Genomic DNA, 22112 nt, shown 5'->3' with positions numbered 1-22112 from the left:
GGGTGAGGGGTAATAGGAGCCTATATGAGAGAGAGAGAGCCAAAAATCGGTACATGTGGTCACCCTGTACAGGGGTGATAGCTCTGTAAAGGGGGATTAGCCATTGGAATAAACTCCCAGGGGAAGTGGTGGATTCTCCATTTCTTGATGTTTAGAGATCCAGGCTGGAGGCCTTTCTGGAAGATGCTTTAGTCCAACGCAAGTTACTGGGCTCAATGCAGGGGTAGCTGAGTGACGTGGAAGGGCCTGTGGAGGTCAGACTGGATGATCTAATGCAGCGTCTCCCAAACTGTTTTGGCCACGGAGCACTTTTTAGTCTATTACCGAATACTTATAATATTATTCTGTAGTCGTTTGGTTTTCAAATAAAAAATTGCGTTATTTATGCTCAAATATATTTTATTTTATAAAACAAAGCAAAAATACAAATTTAAAATAACTTGAACTAACAATTTTGAACTGGAAAGTGCTTATAAAGTAGTACAAAAATGAAGGGCAAGAGTCATAATTAAACTCTAGATTCTTTCACGGAACACCTCTTCACCTCATGAGGAACACCAGTGTTCCACGGAGCACAGCTTGGGAAACGCTGATCTAATGGACTCTTCTGGCCTTAAATTCTCCGCATCTCAATATACAGCCCTAGTGGAGACGAGGGACAAGTAGTTTTTACCTCCATGTAACTTGCTGAGGTCAACACTAGACCCCCCCACACGCACACACTTCAGCTTGAGCTCACCTAGCTACATGGAAGTAGAAATTCCAGAGCCTTGTCTCCACTAGGGTTGTACTTGATCAGCGCTATGCCCGTTTTGCAGTGACGCCATAGCCCTAGAGGTCTACTGAAGCTCCAGAGCTGCTCCTTTGGCCCCCAAAGAGACTCACACTTGTATGTGCTGAGGCTCAGGGTCACTCACCGCCAGTGACCAGCGAGCACCATTATTAATATGGAGTTATGACTGCGTTCCAAGCTAGTTTTTTATTCTGTACCATAACTGGTGTCAATTTGCTAGTAGAGGTAAATTGATGAAAGATTAACAGTGTGTTAACTTCCTGCATGTTTAACTTTGAATTAGGTCTCAGAGCAACCTGGACTACTGTTTGTTTACACTCCCTAACTTCGCTTTCAGACACACACAAGGGAGCAGTCCCAGGCTGTGGGTGTCAGATGTTCACGGGGTGTAAAGTGGCGGGTTAGTTGGGCTTTTTCTGAAAATGACACTGTTCTGGATGGGCTCCCTGGGTGTGTGTTTGGCTCTGTGCAGTGGCTTCGTGTGATTGGCCCAGGTTCATCCAGTGCAGAGCCAATTCACGCTGGCTGGTGGGGGGAGGCTGGGCTTTCCCCTCCCGTGTCCGGCCAGCTGCAGAGGCCCTGAGCACCAGGCTGGGCTCCCTGCCCCCTCGCCAGAGAGACAAGGGCCCCTGGCTGGCACCAGCATAGCGCTGCGGCCTCTGCAGTCGCTATGGGGAGAGCTGCGGGGGGAGCAGGGAGGGGCAGCGGCACAGTGCCCCCCGGGTGGAACCGGGCAGACAAATCAGCTGCTGATACAAGAGCAGAGGTGGCTCCCGGGCCCTGCGGGCTGGAGCGTGAGCTGTGGCCCCTGCTCTCTGGAGCTGGCGGGCCGGGCTCTGCTGGCGCTGGAGCCAAGCGACGGCCCCGGGCTGCGGCCGCTCGGAGCCACACCCCGACCCGTGCGGACCCCCGGTAGGGGGCAATCGTGTCCCAGCCTGGAGCCCATCACCCACGGAGCCGAGCTGAGCCAAGCCGAGCCGAGCCCCTCCTCTGGCCCCGCCTGGCTATGAAGGCCGCTCCCGGAGCTTAGCCCGTGAGTCCCAGCGTCCGTGCCCGGCCCAGGTGAGCGGAGCGGCTGGTTCGTCCCCTGCCCGGGTCGGGCTCTGCATGGCCCAGCCCCCCCACTCGGTGTCAGCGGGGCTTCCCATGAGCCGGGATCCCGGCAGCAGCGTATGCCCCGGGCTGGGAGGGGGAGCCGGGGGCGGGGGGCAGGGCTCGGAGGGCTGCTGGCGGGGCGGCAGCGGAGGTGCCCCATAACTATTGAGGGCGCGGAGCGATGCAAAGGCTCTGGGGGCACGCAGCGGGGCTCAGGGCAGGCGCGCCGGGGACAAAGGCGTTTTGGTTTCCAGAGCGGCTTTGCACGCTGTGCTATGGAGTCTCAGCCGGGGAACGGTCTTGCAGGCAGCTGCTCCTGAGGTTACAGCCCACCGCGACGGGGAAGTCCCTCCTTGGCTGCACCAGACTTGTCAGGCTGTAGGACTCAAGGGAAAGGCTGCTGCAGCTGGTGTCCAGGGAGCTCTGGCAGGTAAGGAAGCCAGGGCCTGGGGAAGGCCGGCTTTGGGGTAGGTAGGCAGGCGGGGAGTGGCCGTTGTGCCCCCCAGGAGAGCCCAGCCCCAGGTGTGTGATGGGGGGAGACGGGCAGGAGCTGGAGGCGCCGGGAGTAAAAGCTTGAAGCCAGCTGTGTGCAGGAGGGTCCCGGAGAGGCTCTAGCTGGGCGGGAACCGCCCTGAGCCTGCAGGCAGCTGGGGCAAGGTCCAGCTCTGTGCGGCAGCCCTGAGCCAGTTCTGTGCAGGGGGGAAGGGCAGGAAAGGAGCCAGCTGCGCCAGGGAGGTGCTGGGCACGGAGGGCTAGAGCCAGCTGTATGCGGAGGGAGCAGGAGCCGGGAAGAGGTGCGAGCACTAGCCACTCTGCAGCATGGCCGAGGGAGCCAGCGCCCTGCTGCCAAGTGCCTTGCCCTGCCCGCCCAGGGGAAGCTCGCGGCAGTTTTGTAGAGCCCAGGCCTGTGTGAGGAGAGGGAGAAGTCGGCAGTGAGTCTCATACACCAGCCAGCCCCAGCCTGTGCCCTGGGGAAGAGCCAGTTGGCTCCGGTGGATATAAACCGTGGTAGAAGTCTTGGGGGGAGAGGGCGATATGTGACCCTGTGTGACCCCCCCCACACACACACGCACACGCTGCCTCTGGGGAGCAGAAAGGGCTATTGGCTGTGTGGGGGAGCCTGGGGGGTTAGGAGCAGGAAGGGTTATTGGCTGGCTAGGGGGGCTGGGTTCTCTCCTGGCTCACACATAAAATCATAGAAGATTAGGGTTGGAAGAGACCTCAGGAGGTCATCTAGTCCAACCCCCTGCTCAAAGCAGGACCAACCCCAACTAAATCATCCCAGCCAAGGCTTTGTCAAGCTGGGCCTTAAAAACCTTGAAGGAAGGAGATTCCACCATCTCCCTGGAGAACCCATTCCAGTGCTTTACCAACCCCCCAGTGAAATAGTGTTTCTTAATATCCAGCCTAGACCTCCGCCACTGCAACTTGAGACCATTGCTTCTTGTTCTGTCATCTGCTACCACTGAGAACAGCTGAGCTCCATCCTCTTTGGAATCCCCCTTCAGGTAGTTGAAGGCTGCTGTCAAATCCCCCCTCACTCTTCTCTTCTGCAGACTAAACAAGCCCAGTTCTCTCAGCCTCTCCGCGTAAGTCAGGTGCCCCAGCCCTCTAATCATTTTCATTGCCCTCCGCTGGACTCTCTCAAATTTGTCCACATCCTTCCTGAGGTGGAGGGCCCAAAACTGGAAGCAGTACTCCAGGTGTGGCCTCACCAGTGCCGAATAGAGGGGAATAATCACTTCCCTCAATCTGCTGGCAATGCTCCTACCAATATGCCGTCGGCCTTCTTGGCAACAAGGGCACACTGCTGACTCATATCCAGCTTCTCATCCACTGTAATCCCCAGGTCCTTTTCTGCAGAACTGCTGCTTAGCCAGTCGGTCCCCAGACTGTAGCGGTGCATGGGATTCCTCCTTCCTAAGTGCAGGACTCTGCATTTGTCCCTGTTGAACCTCCTCAGATTTCTTTTGGCCCAGTCCTCCAATTTGTCTAGGTCACTCTGGACCCTTCCCTACCCTCCAGTGTATCTACCTCTCAGCAGCTCAGTAACGTACATACAGCTTGTAACAAAGGGACCCAGTGGCAGTTCACCCCCGGTAACTGCCCAGTCTTTCCCCCCAGGATGCTGCCACTCACGGACTGGGTGCTGGAGCTGCTGAGCATGGAGCGGACCCCCTTCCGCGCCTACATCGTTTCCGCCCTGCTCCTTGCTCTGCTGGCCCTGCTCTTCCGCACCCTCCTGCAGCTTGGGAGATCCTGGCACCGCTACTATGTGACCTGCCAGCGGCTGCACTGCTTCCCGGAGCCCCCGCGTCGCAACTGGCTGCTGGGACACTTGGGGATGGTAGGTGTCATGTCCCGTGGGGGCGAGAAGGGGGTGAGTGTCTTTTCTCCCCTCTTACTCCTTGTTGCCACTGAGACATGGCTTGACCCCTGCTGGGAGGAGCCACCCTGGCTCACCCCAAGGGAGGGGCTGGTAGAATAGTCCCTGAGAGCGCTGGGGGCAGGTGACCCTGCTGGTTCAAGCCTCTCCCTCTCTCCCAGGTGAAGGGCTTTGGCCCCAGCTGGTGCTGGCAAGGGGAGCATGGCATGGCAGGTTGCTCAGGGCGCCGTGCTCGCTGCAGCTGCATGACACATGGGAATGGGGTTGGGACCGAGCAGGGGTAGGAGACGAGGGTCCTGGGACAGCTCCGCCAGGTTCTCAGCACGCGCCCTGTCTGGCACCAGAGTGAGCAGCATCTGAACTCAGTCAGACTTCCTGACCCAACGAGGCGGGCCTGAGCTGGAGGCAGAGGCATTAGCCACGCTGCTGCTCCCCCTCTGCTGTGGGTGGGGCCCTTCCTATGGCTGCTGGGTCTGATGCACCCCGGATACGGCAGGGCCCTGGGATCCACCTCTGGCACTGGATGGGGCAGGTGGGATGCCGGCCCACATGCAGAGTGAGACAGAGGTGCAAATGGCCTGCTCTGGGGAGCATCCCCCAAGATGGATGGGATGTGAGCACTGGGCCAGGAGTGAGGGTCTTGACAGATACACTTGGTGAGGCATTGCACACGGCAGTCCTGCCTCTGATCACAGGATCCGATTCTGCCCCTGCCTGGCATGCGCTGACTTGCTCAGGAGTCCCAGGTACGATTGGGTCCCTCCTATATTAACTCTGCCCCGTTCCTCCTGCAGTTCATACCTGGAGAGGAGGGGCTGAGCCTGGTGTCCCAAACAGTGGCTACATTCTCCCAGGTCTTTGTGACATGGATGGGGCCCTTCCTGCCAGTCCTGTGCCTGGTGCACCCTGATTTCCTCAAGCTGATCACAACAGCCTCAGGTACGCTGACTCCTGGGGGTGGTGGTGAGGCTCTGAGGGTATGTCCGTACAGCACGTAGACACCTGTAGCTGGCTCGGGCTCAGACTGTGGGTCTGTTACCCTGCAGTGTAGATATTCCAGCTGGGGCTGGAGCCTGGCCTCTGGGACCTCCTCCCTGTGGGATCCCAGATCTTGGGCTCCAGTTAAGCCCAAATGTCTATACCTCAGATTTACAGCCCTGAGTCCGAGTCAGCTGACATGGGCAGGTCACGGGTGTCTACGTGCACTATAGACACAACTTGTGGGGCCAGAGATGGGAGACACCAGCTGGGCCCCTCTAGCCCGTCCCCTGGGAACCTATGCAGGACTGGCCCCAGCAATCTGTTCTCCAGGGCCCTGGCCAGGCTAGCTGTGAACATCCCAAGGGACAGGGCTCCCAGCCAGTCCCTTACCCCCAGTAAGACATCATGACATCATGGTGGTATGAAGGCTTTCCTGACTTCCCCAGGGCAGGGCTGGGAGCCAGTCACCTGAGACCCTGCAGAGCAGCCTGACCAGAGCCCTGGGGAAGGCACCAGACAGGACAATCCGCCTGGGGAGCTAATGGCCGTCTCCCTGCAATAGCTCCTCGGAGTCCGCACTGTCCAGCCTGGGTTTCCCTCTGCTCCAGGTCAACCCCCCAGCCCCGTGGGTCACAACCCTCGTGTTCTCATACATAATCAGTGCAGGCCCCTTGGCTCAACTGACTCGCTCCTCTGCCCGGGTGAACCAATCCTTCCCTGCCACCTTGGCTGCTCTCCCCTGTGTTCTGCACTGTGTGGGCCCAGCAGCCTCTTCTGGCCTTGACCCCTGGGATTGGTTTACTATCCAGGGGGCCCAGAGCTGAATGCAGGGTGGGTCAGGCCAGGAGGGACCATTCTGCTCCTCTAATCTGACTGCCGGTGTCACACAAGGCAGAGACCCTCCCCAGAGCTCCCTTCAGCCAGCCCCAAGCTCCTGGCTGTGCTGGAGGGAGCGTTACAAAGGGACAGCCCATCTCCATGTAAAGACTCCCAGGGATGGCAAAGCCCCTGTGTCCCTGGGCCAGCTGTTCCTGTTAGGGGGCTTATTCCTTCACCCACTTACTTCCCTGGTCCTTCTCGCATGAACCGAGAGCAACAATACCCGAAATCCAAAGGTGCAAACAATTCGATGTTTATTGGGGTGAACTTCCAGCAAGCATGATTCCAGTTTCCTTCCTTAGTATCCTCCTTCCCAGCTCTGACACCACAGAGCCTTACACCTGTGTCCCTGTTCCCATTCCTGCCCTTAGCCAAACATTATTCCAATTTCCCCAGCCCCATTCCCTGTTCCCATTTCCCTCACCCACATGCCCACCCCCTCCCACCCACACCCACTCACTTCCTCATTGACTACAGATTATATAGTAAAACTTGAGTTCTGCTTAGCTATACCTTAACCAATCATTTTCCTGAAATTTAACTAACCAGTCCTAACATATTGTAAGATGATTATGTACCCAATTATATCCCACCACCTTAATTAGTTTACACCTAGCAAAATTACAAAAATACAAAAGACAGGAACAATCACAGAACCAGACAGAGATGATACAGACAAACAATAGCAAAGTGGGAACTATAATGACAAGACAATACAGAAATGAGGATTTCACATCCCAGCTATTGATAAGTGAGTTCTTGCCAGACAGGATGCTATCAAACTAAGTTTCCGTTTACATTTTCTAGGCACTTCCCTTTCTCTGGAGGTGATAGGAATACAATCCTGTCCTGATAGTGCCTAACAGCCCAATAGCACCTTATTTCAATGTGACTAGTTTGGAATGTGAGGATGTGACTGTTTGCTTCCCAGCTTATGGCTGCCTCTGCTGCTTAGCCAAAGGTCTTAGCTAAGAACAGGGCCTCAGACTGTCATAGTAAGAGAAGGCCCTTACACCAGCAGACAGTGATTTTGATTCTTTCTTTTATACCTCTATAATTAGCCAAGTGATAAGAATACACCTAAATTCTTAGGGGATAGGCCTTTACAGGCAGGCCTGAATATCTATATCCTAACAGTTCCCAGGGCTCGATCCCCTCCCTGTTTAACACCTGCACTGTGTTGTCAGTCTGAGTTCGTTCCCGCTGGATCTGACTCTGCCGCTGTCTGCTGGATGGCAGAGCCCCCTGCTGCCAGGCATCCCTGCCCATGGAGGGGCTGGTAGCTGGGATCTAGGCACCTCTTTTCCTGCCCTTGAAGAAATTAAATCCATTGGGCTCCTGTAGCCTCCCCCAGAGAGGCAGGTTTCCCAGAGCTTGAGGTGTTCTGGTGGCTCCTCCCAGACCCCTCCCCAGCTGTCGCTGTGCTATTTGAGGTGGGGGCACATTGGAGGGAGGGGCTATTGCCTCCCTGCTCCATTGTGGGACAGCTCTGCCCAGGCAGCCCCAGGAAGCTTCAGCCTGTCTCTGGGGCCGTGCTGCAGTGGAAACCTTGTCGGGCAGGCTGGGCTGTGCAGCTCTACAGAATCCCCTTTTCCCCCCCGGGCGGTTCTGGATCCCCCCTGGAGGACAGGCTGCCTTAGTCCAGCTCCTCCAGCTCCCTTGATGTGACTGCTCTTGCTGCAGGCCACTGTCTGCACCAGCTCACCCTGGGCAAAGGCCGTCAACGTGCTCTGTGCAGGGAGGCAGGGGAATAAAATGGGGCCATGTAGCTGCGGGGGCCAGGTGTTTGGGGGGTGGGGTCTTCCTTGTGCCCTAGTTTGTACCAATTCCTGTTTGGCTCTTGAGAGATTGTGTCATTTACTGCTTTGGGGAGTCCAGCCCAGCCCCTGCTACTCTCTGGATCCAGGGGCACCCAGAAGGCTGCCTGCTGCCATAGGGGGATGGGGCAGAGTCCCACTGGGGTGTGGGCGAGGAGTGCAGGAGCAGGCAGAACGCCTCCAGGTGTCCCAGCTCCGCCAGCGCAGGCCCCTCTCTGGTGAGCGAGTTGCTGGGGCTGTGCGCTGCAGGGGGACGCGCAATGAGCTGAAGCCAGACTCCGACGGAATCCAGCCCCCAGCCTGGTCGCTGCTCCCTGGCCTGGGGGCTCCTGCTCCAGCCTCTTCTGCCCCCTTGCGGAGGGGACATCTGTCCCCGTTAACGTACTGCTGCCACTCTTCCCAATTAGCCCTGCTCCAAGTGGCGCCTGGGCCCGCAGGGCCAAGGGCACGTGGCGCTACGCTGGGGCTTGTTTGCTCATCCCTGAACTGCTGCCCTGCAGGGTGGTTGAGAAGTGACTCTGGAAGTTTCACCAGGGCCCTAAGTCCAGAGCCAAAGCAACAAATAGAAATGCTGCCCCTCCCCGCCAGCCTAGCATCCAGCCCTACCCCGCCAGCCCTTTGTATGACTCGCTGTGCCCAGGAGCCCAGTGCAGTCTGCGGGAACTTTGTAAACAATCCCGTTGCTGATGCAGCAGCGGGAACAGAGTCCAGCTCCCTCCCCCAGTGCCAGGCGGGCTTGGCAGGACACAGAGAGGGGAGGTCTGGCCTTAGTCCTCAAAGCCAGCAGCTGGGTCTGAGCAATGAGCGTTGCTCCCTGGAGCAGAGTTGGATGTCACGGGGCCAGGAGAGAGGTGCTTCGGGGCTCAGGAGCCCTCAGTCTCCTGCTCAGCTCAGCTGGATGGCAGAGAAGCGCAGGGCGGGGATGCAGTGCTGGGGCTCTGTGAATGCATGTAGCCAGTTCATGCCAGGGCTGAGGGCTCATGCTCACTGCCCACTGAGCCCCCGGGTTCACCTCTGCACGGAGAATGGCTGGGAGCCGTGTTTGCAATAACACAGGGAGCCCCAAGTGGCCCCATCCAACCGACTGCCAGGTGAGGGCAGCCCTCCCTCCCCCATTAGAAAGGAAGCCAGAGGTGCTCTGAGAGCAGCCAGCAGTGGGTCTGCTTGGGGAGCTGCCGCTCCTGCAGTGGGCTGAGTCGGGCGCTGGGCCCAGCATGTCGCCCTGGCCGGAGACGTGGCCGGAGTCCCAGCTGGCCCGTGGCTAACCCCTGGCTCCTTGTTGTAGGGTCAGAACACGGAGGAGGGGATGCAGTGCGTAGATGAGCTCGTTGGGGGCTACAGCCACTCCTGCCTTTGGTGGTTTGGGCCCTGGTTTCCCATTCTCCGGCTCTTCCACCCAGAGGCCGATAAACCCGTGCTGCTGGAGTCAGGTAGTGAGGGTGGCCCCAGCCCCAGGAGTTTGTGTGTCCGTCCGTCTGTCTGTCCTGGGGCTCAGCAGGGGTTGGATTCCCAGCAGGCGCCTGGAGCTCTCGATGTTATGTGTGCTGCACCCGCCATGACGGGACCTCTAGGGACATGGGCCCAGTGGTGAGAGGGCAGCTGCTCCCTAGAAAAGCCCCCGGCCAGGAGGACTGGCTGCTGCGACCAGCCCTCCTCCACGTGGCTGAGGAGGAAGCTGCCTGGCTGTCGGGGCTGGGGGAAGGGATCAGGTCTCAGGCCGAGCTCAGCTCCGCAGGTGGCTGTTCATTGGGCTGCTTGTCTGGCTGGGTGCTGCCAACCCAGGGTCCTTAGTGAGTCCCCCTGGCCCCAGAGGAGTTAGGGCAGAGGCTGTAGCCATCCCTTGGCGTCCTGAGAGGAGCACGTCCCACTGGCTGAAGCCCAGCTGGAGCTGCCGTCAGGCTCTGGGCCAGTGACCCATGGGAGCAAAGGTTCATTGCAGCCCTGCCAGCATCCCTGGCTGGTGATAGGCGAGTGGGGGATCTGATAGCATCCAGCTGGCTCAGGGACACCTTCATCAACTCAGTCCATGGTCCCAAAGGGGGCACGGCAGGGCTGTGGGGTGAAGGGGACAATGAGGGAGGTGGTCCAGGGGAGAAACAGGTCAGGGAGAGTCATAAGGACCAAATGGCCGATATTCTTGCGGGGGCCTATGGGGAGCAGCAGAGAGTGTGAGGCTGATACTGTTGTGGGGGTGCATGGCCGTGAGGCTAGTGGGATGTTGGGGGTGGGGGAATCTGGAGAATGGTGCAGAGAGGGGGTGGTCCTGGGGCTAGTGGTGCAGGGGGGGCAGTTTCTGCCCCTTATTGTCTCTGGCTGACCCAGGGAGAGGAGCAGCTGTGGCCAGCTCAGTCTCAGAGAGCTGGGCCTGCCAAGCCACCTTTGCCCGTCTCCCGTGTCCCCCACCCGAGTGCCAGCCATTCACACAGCCCTGCGAGGTAGGGAGTCACTGAGGTACAGAGGGGGCAGGGGACTCACACAGCATGTCCATGTAAGAGACAGGAATAGAACCCAGGAGTCCTGGCTCCCAGCCCCCTCCAGACCCTGCTGTAGCCACAGGATCCCCACTCTGCTCGCAGAGCCAGGGAATACAGCTAATAGGGAGTTTTAAGGATGCCAAGCTCTCTATTGTGAAGGCCCCACGTGACTGCCAAGCTCACGCAGTCCGTGGGTCACAGGCACTGCCCCAGGAGGAGTCTCTGTCGCGCTGCAGGCCCAGCCCAGGCTGCGGATGCTGCTTGTGCCCCGTGTCCTCCTACCTGTCTGTGACTCGCTCAGAGCAAGCCTGCTCTGCGTGAGGGGCCTGGTGGTTCAGCACCTGGTCCCTGTCGTGTGGCTCCTTCACGCTGTTCACTGAGCCTGTCCCGTTGCCCCAGCAGCCACCCTCCTGGCTCCTAGGGTAGAGCCTGGAGCAGGGTGTCCAGCAGGGTTCTGCCTTGTCTGATGGGGGCTGCTTTCACAGGGTGATGCGCCAAGGCTCCTTAGGAAACAGCCTGTGGAGCAGGTGGGCACTGGACAGACCCACATTCCTGCAGCTGCCCCTTTCCAGACCAAAAGGGGGCCCAGTGGAGCTGCAGCTCCAGCCGGGGCTCTGATAACAGTAGTCCTGCACTCCTTCCCTGTGTCCTAAACCGTGTATGTGTGTGTGAGCGCTAACGCCAGGGTGCACCCCATTACCGCCCCCAGTGCCGTGTGTGTCTGAGCACTAACACCGGGGTGCGCCCATCTCTGTTCCACTCTGCCGTGTGTGTGTCTCAGCACTAAACCCCAGGTGTGCCGCATCTCTGCACCCCCGAGCCATGTGTGTCTCAGCACTAACCCCTGGGCCTGCCCGTCTCTGGTCTCCCCCACAGTTGCCATCGCACCCAAGGACTACCTGTTCTACGGCTTCCTGAAGCCCTGGCTAGGTGAGTGCCCTTTCTTCTGGGCTTGGATCTGTTGTGCTTGGTGTCATGGGGCCCGGACCCCAGGGGAGGGGCTTGTGGGGAATGGAGGGTGTGATGTTCCCCTCTGGTGTTATCTGGACCGATGATCAGCTAGGTCACTCCAATCCTTGACTCTGGGAGCCAGCCTTACCCTGCTCTTCTGTGAGAACCCCCACTCTGGGGCTGTTCACACACAGCCCCTGGCATGTAAGCTGCTCCTTGGTCTGTGCAGTCGAATGACACTAGCCAATATCTCTGGTCCCAGACACAACCCTAGGAACCTCCGTCTTGCAGTGTCCAGTTATGCCCGCTGCAAGCTTATGAGATTTCATCAATTTAACAAAGAAATTGATATTTACCAGGCTTGTTCTCCCAAGGGGAGTCTCTGACACACTTCAAACCAAATGCACTGCGTCAGGTAGAATAAACAAAGAGATTTATTGACTACAAAGATAGATTTAAGTGATTTATAAGTCAAAGCAAAACAAGTCGGATTTGGTCAAACAAAATGAAAGCAAAACACATTCTAAGCTGATCTTAACACTTTTATTGTCCTTACAAATTTAGATGCTTCTCACCACAGGCTAGCTGGTTGTCCTTCAGCCAGGCTCTCCCCTTTGATCAGCGCTTCAGTGGCTTGGTGAGGTCTGTAGATGGAGGTGGAAGAGAGAAGAAGACCATGGCAAATGTCTCTCCCTTTTATCATGTTCTTTCTTCCCTCTTGGCTGTGTCCCCCCACCCTGACCTTTCGGGGTCAGGTGAGCATTACCTCATCGCAGTCCCTGACTGACCAAGGGAAGGGGAGTGACTCACCAAGTTCCTACACCAAAGGCTCTTAAGCAAAGTAAGCTATCATGGGATAAGAGGGAAGGTCCTTTCTGGATCAGTAACTGGTTAAAAGACTGGAAACAAAGGGTGGGAATAAATGGTCAGTTTTCAGAATGGAGAGAGGTAATAGTGGTGTCCCCCAGGGGTCTGTACTGGGACTAGTCCCATTCAACATATTCATAAATGATCTGGAAAAGTGGGTAAAGAGGTGACGACAAAATTTACAGATGATACAAAACCGCTCAGGATAAGTCCAAAGCAGACTGCAAAGAGTTTCAAAAGAATCTCTCCAAACTGGGTGACTGGGCAACAAAATGGCCGATGAAATTCAATGCTGATAAATGCAAAGTAACGCACATTGGAAAACATAATCCCAACTATACATAAATAATGATGGGGCCTGAATCAGCTGATAACACTCAAGAAAGAGATCTTGGAGTCATTGTGGATAGTTATCTGAAAACATTCACTCAATGTGCTGCGGCAGTCAAAGAAGCGAACTGAATGTTGGGAACCATTAGAAAAGGGAGAGATAATAATGCAGAAAAATATCATATTGCCTCTATATAAATGCATGGTACCCCCACATCTTGAATACTGCATGCAGGTGTGGTTGCTCCATCTCAAAAAAGATATATTGGACGTGGAAAAGGTTCATAAAAGGGCAACAAAAATGACTAGGGGTATGGAACAGGTTCCATATGAGGAAAGATTAAAAATGACGGGGATTTTTCAGCTTGGAAAAGAGACGACAAAGGAGGGATATGGCCACTGTTGGCAGACAGGAGACTGGGCTGGATGGACCATTGAGCTGATCCAGTCTGTCCATTCTTATGTCAGTGTGGAGCTGGAGCTACTCGTGCCATAGCCGTGAGCGCCAGCACATGGGTGTGCCCAGGATCACACACACGCCGTCACATGCGCACGTACCTCTATGTGCATACCACCACGCACCTGCACGTACACACACGCATGCCCCTGCATGTTCATGCCCACACGTGCCCCCACAAACACACACACACATGCTTCACTCACACCCCCACCCATGCACGCATTGCACACGTGCACGCACTCTCGTGCTGCCCAACATGCACCAGGGAGGTTGATTCTCGCTGAGCACCCCAGCTGGCTGCGACTCAGCGGGCTGCAGGGGGCCTGGGCTGCGGGATCTCTGCCAGGGCTCTGAGCTGAGTGCCTGTCATCTCAGGGGACGGTTTGCTGCTGAGCAATGGTCCGAAATGGGTCGGCACCGGCGCATGCTGACGCCAGCCTTCCACTTCGACATCCTGAAGCCCTACATGAAGATCTTCAACCAGAGCACTGACATCATACATGTGAGTAACCCCCTCCCGTCATGGCACCAAATCTATGCCTGTGCCTCTGGCCCCTCCCACGGCACACACTGCCCTGGCACCCGCCAGCCTGCCCGGGACCCTCCCCCATGGCACACGCTGCCCTGGCACCCGCCAGCCTGCCCGGGACCCTCCCGCATGGCACACGCTGCCCTGGCACCCGCCAGCCTGCCCGTGGACCCTCCCCCCCACGGCACACGCTGCCCTGGCACCTGCCAGCCTGCCCGTGGACCCTCCCCCCCACGGCACACACTGCCCTGGCACCCTTCAATTCCCAGCCTGCCCGTGATCCTCCCCCCATGGCACACACTGCCCTGGCACCTGCCAGCCTGCCCGTGACCCTCCCCCCATGGCACACGCTGCACTAGTGCCTTCCTCCCTTGGCATATGTGGAACCAGCAGCCTGCCCTCCCCATGCCTCCCCCACGCCCTATGCAGTATGCTGTACCATCACTACGCAGTGCTTCTGGCCCTGCACCGCCCCCCGGGCATATACTGCACCGATACCCTGCCCACCCACCCGCCTGCCCACTGCTCTTTCACCTGCCCCCACCACATGCCCAGCCCTGTCACTGCACCAGTCCACTAGCCTCCTCCCCTGTCTGCTTGCCTGTCTCTGACGCTGGCCCACCCGCATTGCATGGGCACTGGGCTCCGCAGTGCTGTCCCTGCAGGCAGCTGCTCGGGGGCTGTTGTTCCCCCACAGGCCAAGTGGCGCCGGCTGGTGGCGTCAGGCTCCACCTCCCTGGACATGTTTGGTCAGATCAGCCTCATGACCCTGGACAGTTTGCAGAAATGCGTCTTTGGCTGCAACAGCAACTGCCAGGAGTGAGTGACGCGGGGGCAGCTCCCCCAGCAGGGCCCCGCGCTGACCCGAGGGTGGGAGCCCCCTCACTGGGGGAGGTCAGAGTGGGGCGAATGGGCTGCAGGGTCCCTCCCTCCCTTCCTGGCCTGGCCCCAGTGAGCCTGGCCGGATTCACGGAATGGGTCCCTGAACTGGAGATCCCAGGGCGGGGAGGGCGTTACTGCAGGCCTGGGCAGGGGCTCTCCAGTGGGGTGTCTGGAGGCGTTGGGGGGTTGCTATAGTGGCTGCGCCAGGCCCGGGTCAGCACTGGGGGTGGAGCTCCTGCAGCTCACTGCGCGGAGGCTGGTGCTTGGTGCTTGCACTCGCAGGTCTGTCTGCTAACGCCTGTGGGGTCGGCATGGCTGTGCTGTGACTCTTGGGGGATGATCCTGCTGTTGCATGCCTCTCGCTGCCAGGAAGCTCCTCGCCTCAGTCCCATCACCCCAGAACCCTCCTTCCCCCAGTTTGTACGTGTACTGCAGGGCCCTCGTCGGCAGCTTGTACCTGTTTTACTGCACTGGTGCACATACAGACATGAGTATAATTCTTGAGGTTCAGATTTATAGCCGAGATGGAGAGCTTTGCAGAGGCAAAGAGTTCTTTCAGAAATAGTCCATTGGTTATAGTCCAGTGTTTATATTCAGGGCGGTCCAGTCAGAACTGGGATCTCAGTCCTTGTGGCTTAGGCTTCCCCTGCATGAAGCCTCAAGCAGATCTGAGATAAACAGGATCAGGACCCAAGGGTCTTTTTGTACAACTCCAGGCCTTCTTTGACAGGTTGGAGTCCTTAGACCAACAATAGGCAATCGGGGCGACTCTGAAGTAGGTCCATCACCGGTAATTAGCTACACGAAGTAACACAAGGCAGTTGCCGGTTTTTCCACCAGTCGCAGATGATTGGCTGTACATTTCAAAGAGAGAGGAATACAGCGACGATATCCTGCGTTTACAGTTCATTGATGTTCTTTTGATCTCTGAATTAACCGAATACAGCATGGACAGGGACTGTTTGATTACATTGTTGACCTCTGCTAGTATGTACGTAAATACCCAAAACCACAAACGTGATCTCCCCGTATGTTTTTAAGGGTTGAATCTGAGTCATTTGTCCTGCAGGATGCTTAACCCTTTCTGGTCATTTGTCACCGTCCCACACTGGCTGAGCCGCAGCAGCAGCCAGAGGCACCCAAGCTTGGTCCCTTCCTCGCCGGCCCGGCCCGGAGATCCCGTGGCTGGGAGATCACGCCATCGCTCTGTGGCGAGGCCCAGCCCGCCGGGATCCCCCAGCTCTGATCAGGGGGCCCCCGCCCCGGCCTGTCAGGCACATGCTGGCCTGTTGTGTTGCAGGACACCCAGTGACTACATTGCAGCCATCCTGGAACTCAGCTCCCTGGTGGTGGGACGCCAGCACCGCCTGCTCCTGCACTGCGACTTCCTGTACCGCCTGTCACCCGACGGGCGGCGCTTCCGGCGCGCCTGCGACACCGTGCACCGCTTCACGGCCGACGTGGTGCAGCGGCGCCACCAGGCCCTGAGCCACCAGGGCAGGGAGGCCTGGCTCAAATCCAAGCAGGGCAGGACGGTGGACTTCATTGACATCCTGCTCCTGACCAAGGTAACGTGGTGGGGGGGCCTGCCCCGTGGGGGTGGGAGGAGGTCACGGATGTCCTGCGATTGGCCAAGAGGACATGGGGGGGCCTGCCCCGTGGGGGTGGGCGGAGGTCACGGATCTCCTACGATTGCCAAGGGGACATGGGGGGCCTGCCCCGTGGGGGTGGGCAGAGGTCACGGATCTCCTGCGATTGGCCAAGGGGACATGGGGGGCCTGCCCCGTGGGGGTGGGGGGAGGTCACGGATGTCCTGAGATTGGCCAAGAGGACATGGGGGGGCCTGCCCTGTGGGGGTGGGCGGAGGTCACGGATCTCCTGCGATTGGCCAAGGGGACATGGGGGGCCTGCCCCGTGGGGGTGGGGGGAGGTCACGGATGTCCTGCGATTGGCCAAGGGGACATGGGGGGGCCTGCCCCGTGGGGGTGGGGGGAGGTCACGGATGTCCTGCGATTGGCCAAGGGGACATGGGGGGGCCTGCCCCATGGGGGTGGGCGGAGGTCACGGATGTCCTGCGATTGGCCAAGGGGACACAGTGGGAGATCCTGCCCTCGGGAGTGTGGGGGTTCGTTGACGTCCAGGGCAGGGCCTGGAGTTCCCATTTGGCACTGCCAGAGAGTCCTGGGGAGCCAGGTGGAAGGTGCTGTGTGATGTCCGTCACACCGGGACTTGCCCCCCGGCCCAGCTCTCTGGGGCGGCCCAGCCAGAGCTGCCTTCCCGGCATGCTCAGCGTGGAGCGATATGAACTGCACTTGGCGACATGAGGCTGGCACCTCTGGGGAGCTCTAACGCCAGAGCCAGGCTGGGCATGGGGGAAGGGGGGAGCCCACCTTGGGGCCTGGGGCTGTGGGGCAGGGCAGGGACTGCCTCTTTCCCCGGGCTGGGTGGAGGGGAGATGGCCAAGCTCACTCCACCCCAAGATGTCCCATCCTCCCAGGCTCTGAAGTGGGGGAGGCGTGGGCCGGTGGGGCTGGGGTCCCTGAGTCACGGGGAGCCAGGTTACCCATCCAGCAGTGTGTGCTTTGTGCAGGATGAGGACGGCCAGGACCTGTCAGACGATGACATCGCAGCTGAGGCCGACACCTTCATGTTTGAGGGTGAGGAGCCCCCCTGGAGAGGAGGTGGGGGGGCTCGCCTGCTGACCTCACCGCCTCATGTGGGAGGACGGGGTCTCTGCGGATGACATGGCTCTGGGGGGAGGGCAGGAGAGCTGGGTTCAGTCCCTGGCTCTGAGTGAGCTGGGTGTGCCTTTCCATGAAATGGGGCTCAGACAGATCTGCCCCTGGGCACTGCCAGACAGTCCCAGCAACGGAGGAGGTGGTGGTAGGGGAGACAGATGCTCAGAGTCACCCCATTTGCCCCGCAGGCACGAGGGGCCTGGAGTTCCCAGCTGGCACTGCCAGAGAGTCACGGGGAGCAAGGCCCCGGAGGAGGTGCTGGCAGGGGGAGGCTCCCTCCAGCCCCGGACTCTCCACGGTCCCTCTCTGCCCCCGGCGGCTCTCACGCTGCGCTGGCCTCTCTCTCTGCAGGCCACGACACCACAGCCAGCGGCCTCTCCTGGGTGCTGTATAACCTGGCCTGTCACCCCGAGTACCAGGAGCGCTGCCGGGAGGAGATCAAGGACTTACTGCGGGACAAGGAGTCGGAGGAGGTTGAATGGTGAGATGGCTGCTTCAGCTGCAGTGCTGACCCCCAGCACCCCCACTTCCACGCCCTGTAGTTCCAGCACAGCCCCCACCCCACCTGTGAGGGTTAGCCCAGCCGCTGCCCTCCCCTCCCCTCCCCACCAGTCTGTGCCTAGCACTGGGGTCCCTTCACCTCTGCCAGCCTCACAAGCTGGAGGGCTTCCCCTGCAAGATGGGCCTAGGCTGCTCCACAGTGCCCGAGGGCCCTGCTGCTCTGGGTTTTGCATGTCCCCCCTGGATGCCCAAGGACCCTGCCACTCAGATGTGCATGCTCCCCCCCCCACCTCGTCACGGTGTTGTTTGTCCCCTCAGTGCCAGCTCCATGCCTATGCGAGTCTGTCCCAGCCCCATTGCCTGGCTCATGGGCTCACACTGGGCCCCCCATGCATCCACCTCTGGGGCCAGCGCTAAGCTCTGCTCTCTGCAGGGAGGACCTGTCCCGGATGCCCTTCTCCACCATGTGCATCAAGGAGAGTCTGCGCCTGCACCCGCCCGTCACGGCCATGTCCCGGCTCTGCACCGAGGACATCAAACTGCCCGACGGACGTGTCCTACCCAAAGGTACCAGCCTTCTTCCCTGCCCCCCAGCCAGGGGCATGGCACCGGAACTGGGCCCATAACCCCTGTGGTGCACAACCCCTCCCCTCCTTCTCCCTTTCCTCTCTCTAATGAGGCAGTTTCCTCTCTGGCAGGGAACGTCTGTCTGATCAGTATCTATGGGACGCATCACAATCCTGCTGTCAGGCCGGAGCCCCAGGTACCACTGGTTACTCTGTTCTGCCCCTTTGGCTCTACTCCACCCCACGGCCACCTCCAGCGTGGCACCAGGGGGCGCTGTGCTGCAGAGAGTGGGATTGCGGGGCTCGGTAGGGGCACTGTCCCCTCGGAGTCATTGCTGACCCAATGCCCCAGCGTGGCACCAGGGGGTGCTGAAGTGCCGTCAAAGTAGCTGCTTCCTATGCCCAGTGACCCTCCCCAGAGAGGAAGCTCCTCCTCCCCCCCCAGCTCGCCTAGAGGGGAGTGAGGGTCGCACCCCCATTCACACTGGGTGGGGATGGGTCACTGAGTGCTGGGTGGAGGCAGAACCATCCCCGCTGCCAGCGCATGGCCCCAGTCAGAAGCTCACTCTTGGGGAGCCTGGTGCCCAAGCTGCACCCGGGGAGGGGCTGCCTTTGCTCCCCCTTGGCTCAGGGACCAGCCCCACACCCCACCCTTCGCCCTCGCTCCCCTCACCGTGCCTTGTGCTTGCTGCTCCAGGTCTATAACCCACACCGCTTCGACCCAGAGAACTCCAAGAACCAGCCCCCACTGGCCTTCATGCCCTTCTCTGCTGGACCCAGGTAACCTGCCTGCCGGGCTCAGAGCCCCTCGCCGCACGAACTGCCCCCTCCCCCACCCCCGGCTGCCCACCAGCAAGCGGCTCCCTGGCTGCAGTGAAGCATTGTGGGACAGGCAGGAGGTGGCCTCTGGTCAGTGCTGGGGCCAGCTGTTACTGCTGAGGATCTGTCCCTTCTCCCACAGGGGGGTGGGCTCCCCCCAGCATCTGTCTGTCCCTGCTCCCCCATCCCTGCCCTCACAGGGGGTGTGGCTTCCAGGCGAAGAGCACTGGCTGACACCCCTGGCTTTCTCGCAGGAACTGCATCGGGCAGAACTTCGCCGTGGCAGAGATGAAGGTGGTGCTGGTGCTGACCCTGCTGCCTTCGCCCTGCGGCTGGACCAGAGCAGGCCCGTGCGGCGCAAGCCCGAGCTGATCCTGCGCAGCGAGAACGGGCTGTGGCTGCACCTGGAGCCGCTGGGGCCCAGCCGTGAGGGCCGGTCCCCCGCACCGCGCTCCTAGGGCCGTGCGCTCCCGCCCGCTGCAGGGATCCAGCCTGCTCCGCACAGCTCAGGGGCCTGCCGAGTGGAGGACCAGGTGGGGATCATGGTGGGGCCAGCTCTCTCCTCTAATCTAGACCAGCCCTCTGTACCAAAGGAGGCGCTGTGGGGTCCGGGCATGGGGCCCCTCAGGTGCTGCAGGCTCCTTTCAGACACCAGCTGCTTAGCCCTCCCCCACCTGCCCCTGGGAGGCAGGGTGACAAGTGCCTCTCCCCAGCCCCGCTGGATGCCCACGGCCACCTGGTGACTCAATGTCAGAGCTAGAAATGGAGCCAAGCAGCCTGGCTCCCGGCGCTGCCCACTCACAGCCTGGGCGACCCCTTGGCCTGCGTTCCCTGCCCCCACTGGCCAGAGGCAGGGTGCCAAGCTGTCTGGCCACTAGTCTAGGATGTGGGAGACCCATGTTCAATTCCCCGCTCTGCCACAGGCTCCCTGAGTGGCCTTGGGAAAGTCACTCAGCCTCTGGCCCTCAACTCCCATCAGTGCAATGGGGCTAATGGCCCTGCCCACAGGGGATGAGGGTAAATGCAGTTGGGGGGTGAAGTGCCACATACTTATGGTGGGGCATCTAAGAACACGTGGTCAATAACCCTAAATGCTATGGGCTTGTTAGTGGATCAGCCCACCTGTGCCCCGATGCTGCTGTCTGTAGCTGAGGGTCTGGTCTGTCTCTCACTCCTCTTCCCCGGAGGGTAGGCATCTTTCCTCCTGCTCTGTCCTGCTCCCCCCACTCCTGCACTCATCAATCCACCTGCCTGGCCTGGGGCATGAACAGCTGAGAGGCCTGCAGGCACGTGGCTCAGTGCTCTGGCCGATCTTCCTGAGGGGCCCCCAGTGCCCCAGGTGAGCGCTGGCAAAGGCCATTTCTCACTCTGCTGCAGGTGGCTTTGGGGTGGGGCAGCGATCCAGGGGGCAGCTGCCCAGCAATCGCAACTTGCTGTCTGCAGTCACCTGCGGGAGTTGGGGCAGGGAAGCCTTTGTTACTCATGCACATGTACAATTCCCCATTGTGTGTGTGTATCGCCAGACCGTGCCCGGGAGGGCTGGCTGCAGACCCAGCAGGGACCCACTCCCTCCCACAGGGAACTCATGGCTCAAAGAGACAAACAATGGTTGAGAGAGTGAGCAGGGGGCCATATGTGGCCGCTGGGGCAGATGGACCTGGAGCTGCGGGACAGTTGGTTTCATGATATTTCTAAGTTGGTTCCGGAGCATGGTGAAGTCCAAGGCCCCTGCTGCAGGGTCAAGGCCACGAGGCTTTGGGATCTGGCCTCGGGGTTTCAGGATCTGGCCCTGGAATCTGGCCACTGAGCTTTGGGTTCTGTCCACCGGCCACGTGGCGGCAGGCTCCAGCCCCAGCCCCCCCCCACCCCTCCCGCCATCTCCCCAGTCCCCACTGCCTCCTTGAGCCCCAGACTTCAACCGCGTGCTCCATTCCTTGGCCACAGGGCTTCAGGCCCCAGGATCTGGCCACGGGTCTTCTGGCTCTGGTCCCCAGCTGTGAGGCAGCAAGTGCCAGCCCCAGGCTCACCAACCCCCCTTTGCCCAAGCCCACTCTGCGTCCTCCAGCCCCGGGTTTTTGGGCTCTCTGGCTCTGGCTCCTGACCATGCAGCAGCGGGTGCAGGCCCCCAGCTCCCCCCTCTCCACCATCAACTCTGGCCCCTGCTGCCATTCCCACCCCCACAGTCCCACATTGCCTCCACCAGCTCTCTATTCATTCCCTTCAGTGCTCCGGGCCCCCACTGCCTCCATATCCACCTCCCCATACAGGGTTTAATTTGTCTCCGGGCTTGCCAGGGCTGTGTAACTGCTGTGAAAAGTGATATTTGTATGTTTGGTAATGTCACTTTTCACAGCAGACTTAGTAGCTAGCTGGGAGGCTGTGAAAAGTATATTAACATACAAGTATCACTTTTCACGGCAGCAGATTTACTAGCTCACAAGGCTAAAAATAACCAAAGCAACCAAAAAAGCAAAAGAAACTACAATAAAAAAGACAAGAACATGCAAAGCACGTTTGTTTGCGTTTCTATTCTGTTTAGGGCCAGTAAAGAATAGAGAAAACTGTACTTTATTTTTATTATTCAGTCTGCAAAAAAACCCCAAACCCTACGTAAATAAATTACACTAATTTGGACGTGTGTGTATGTGCGTATTTGTTTATTTTTTTCTTAAAGTTAATTAAGTATTTTAGGAACAAGTGTCAGAGTGGCCACCAGCAAGAGTCACTGCTGCTGGCGAGGGGCCCCTGCGTAACGGTCAGGCTTAAGAAAACTGGGGGAGATGAAAGAACTGCTTGTTGACCTGTGAACGACTGATTCTTGTAACATCGGTGTTGTCCAAAGTCGCAGTGAACACCTTTGTGTAGTGATATCTAGCTGTATTCATATTCTATGTGGAAAAATTGAGTAGTTTATTTAGACATCATGGGCTGGTTTGCTTCATTAATAATGCGTTGTGTAAAGAGTGAATGGAATCTTTGTATTAATACATTTTGATACATTTGTGTTTGAATGGGGTGGGGGCCCAAATGTTCTTTGTGCCCAG

The 22112-nt window shown here is 58.8% G+C and overlaps 2 protein-coding genes across 2 annotated transcripts in view; both read left to right on the top strand.

Moving 5' to 3' along the window:
* LOC140900690 (E3 ubiquitin-protein ligase TRIM58) overlaps nucleotides 1–22112 on the top strand; it is a 496272-nt gene that overhangs the window by 291068 nt on the left and 183092 nt on the right. The window lies entirely within an intron of this gene.
* Nucleotides 1365–22034, top strand: LOC144929600 (ultra-long-chain fatty acid omega-hydroxylase-like). The gene is given in 17 exon segments (XM_078849643.1): nucleotides 1365–1855; nucleotides 2195–2318; nucleotides 3295–3396; nucleotides 4013–4235; nucleotides 5069–5213; nucleotides 11302–11355; nucleotides 13409–13441; nucleotides 13444–13535; nucleotides 14260–14381; nucleotides 15745–16012; nucleotides 17035–17101; nucleotides 17534–17663; nucleotides 18117–18250; nucleotides 18382–18446; nucleotides 18947–19029; nucleotides 19323–19384; nucleotides 19387–22034. Coding segments are annotated over 14 exon segments (1617 nt in total). The 5' UTR covers nucleotides 1365–1855; nucleotides 2195–2318; nucleotides 3295–3396; nucleotide 4013; the 3' UTR covers nucleotides 19527–22034.

This window comes from Lepidochelys kempii, chromosome 20, assembly GCF_965140285.1.
Source record: "Lepidochelys kempii isolate rLepKem1 chromosome 20, rLepKem1.hap1, whole genome shotgun sequence".
Taxonomy (NCBI): Eukaryota; Metazoa; Chordata; order Testudines; family Cheloniidae; genus Lepidochelys; species Lepidochelys kempii.
This window is presented reverse-complemented; position numbering and strand designations above follow the sequence as displayed.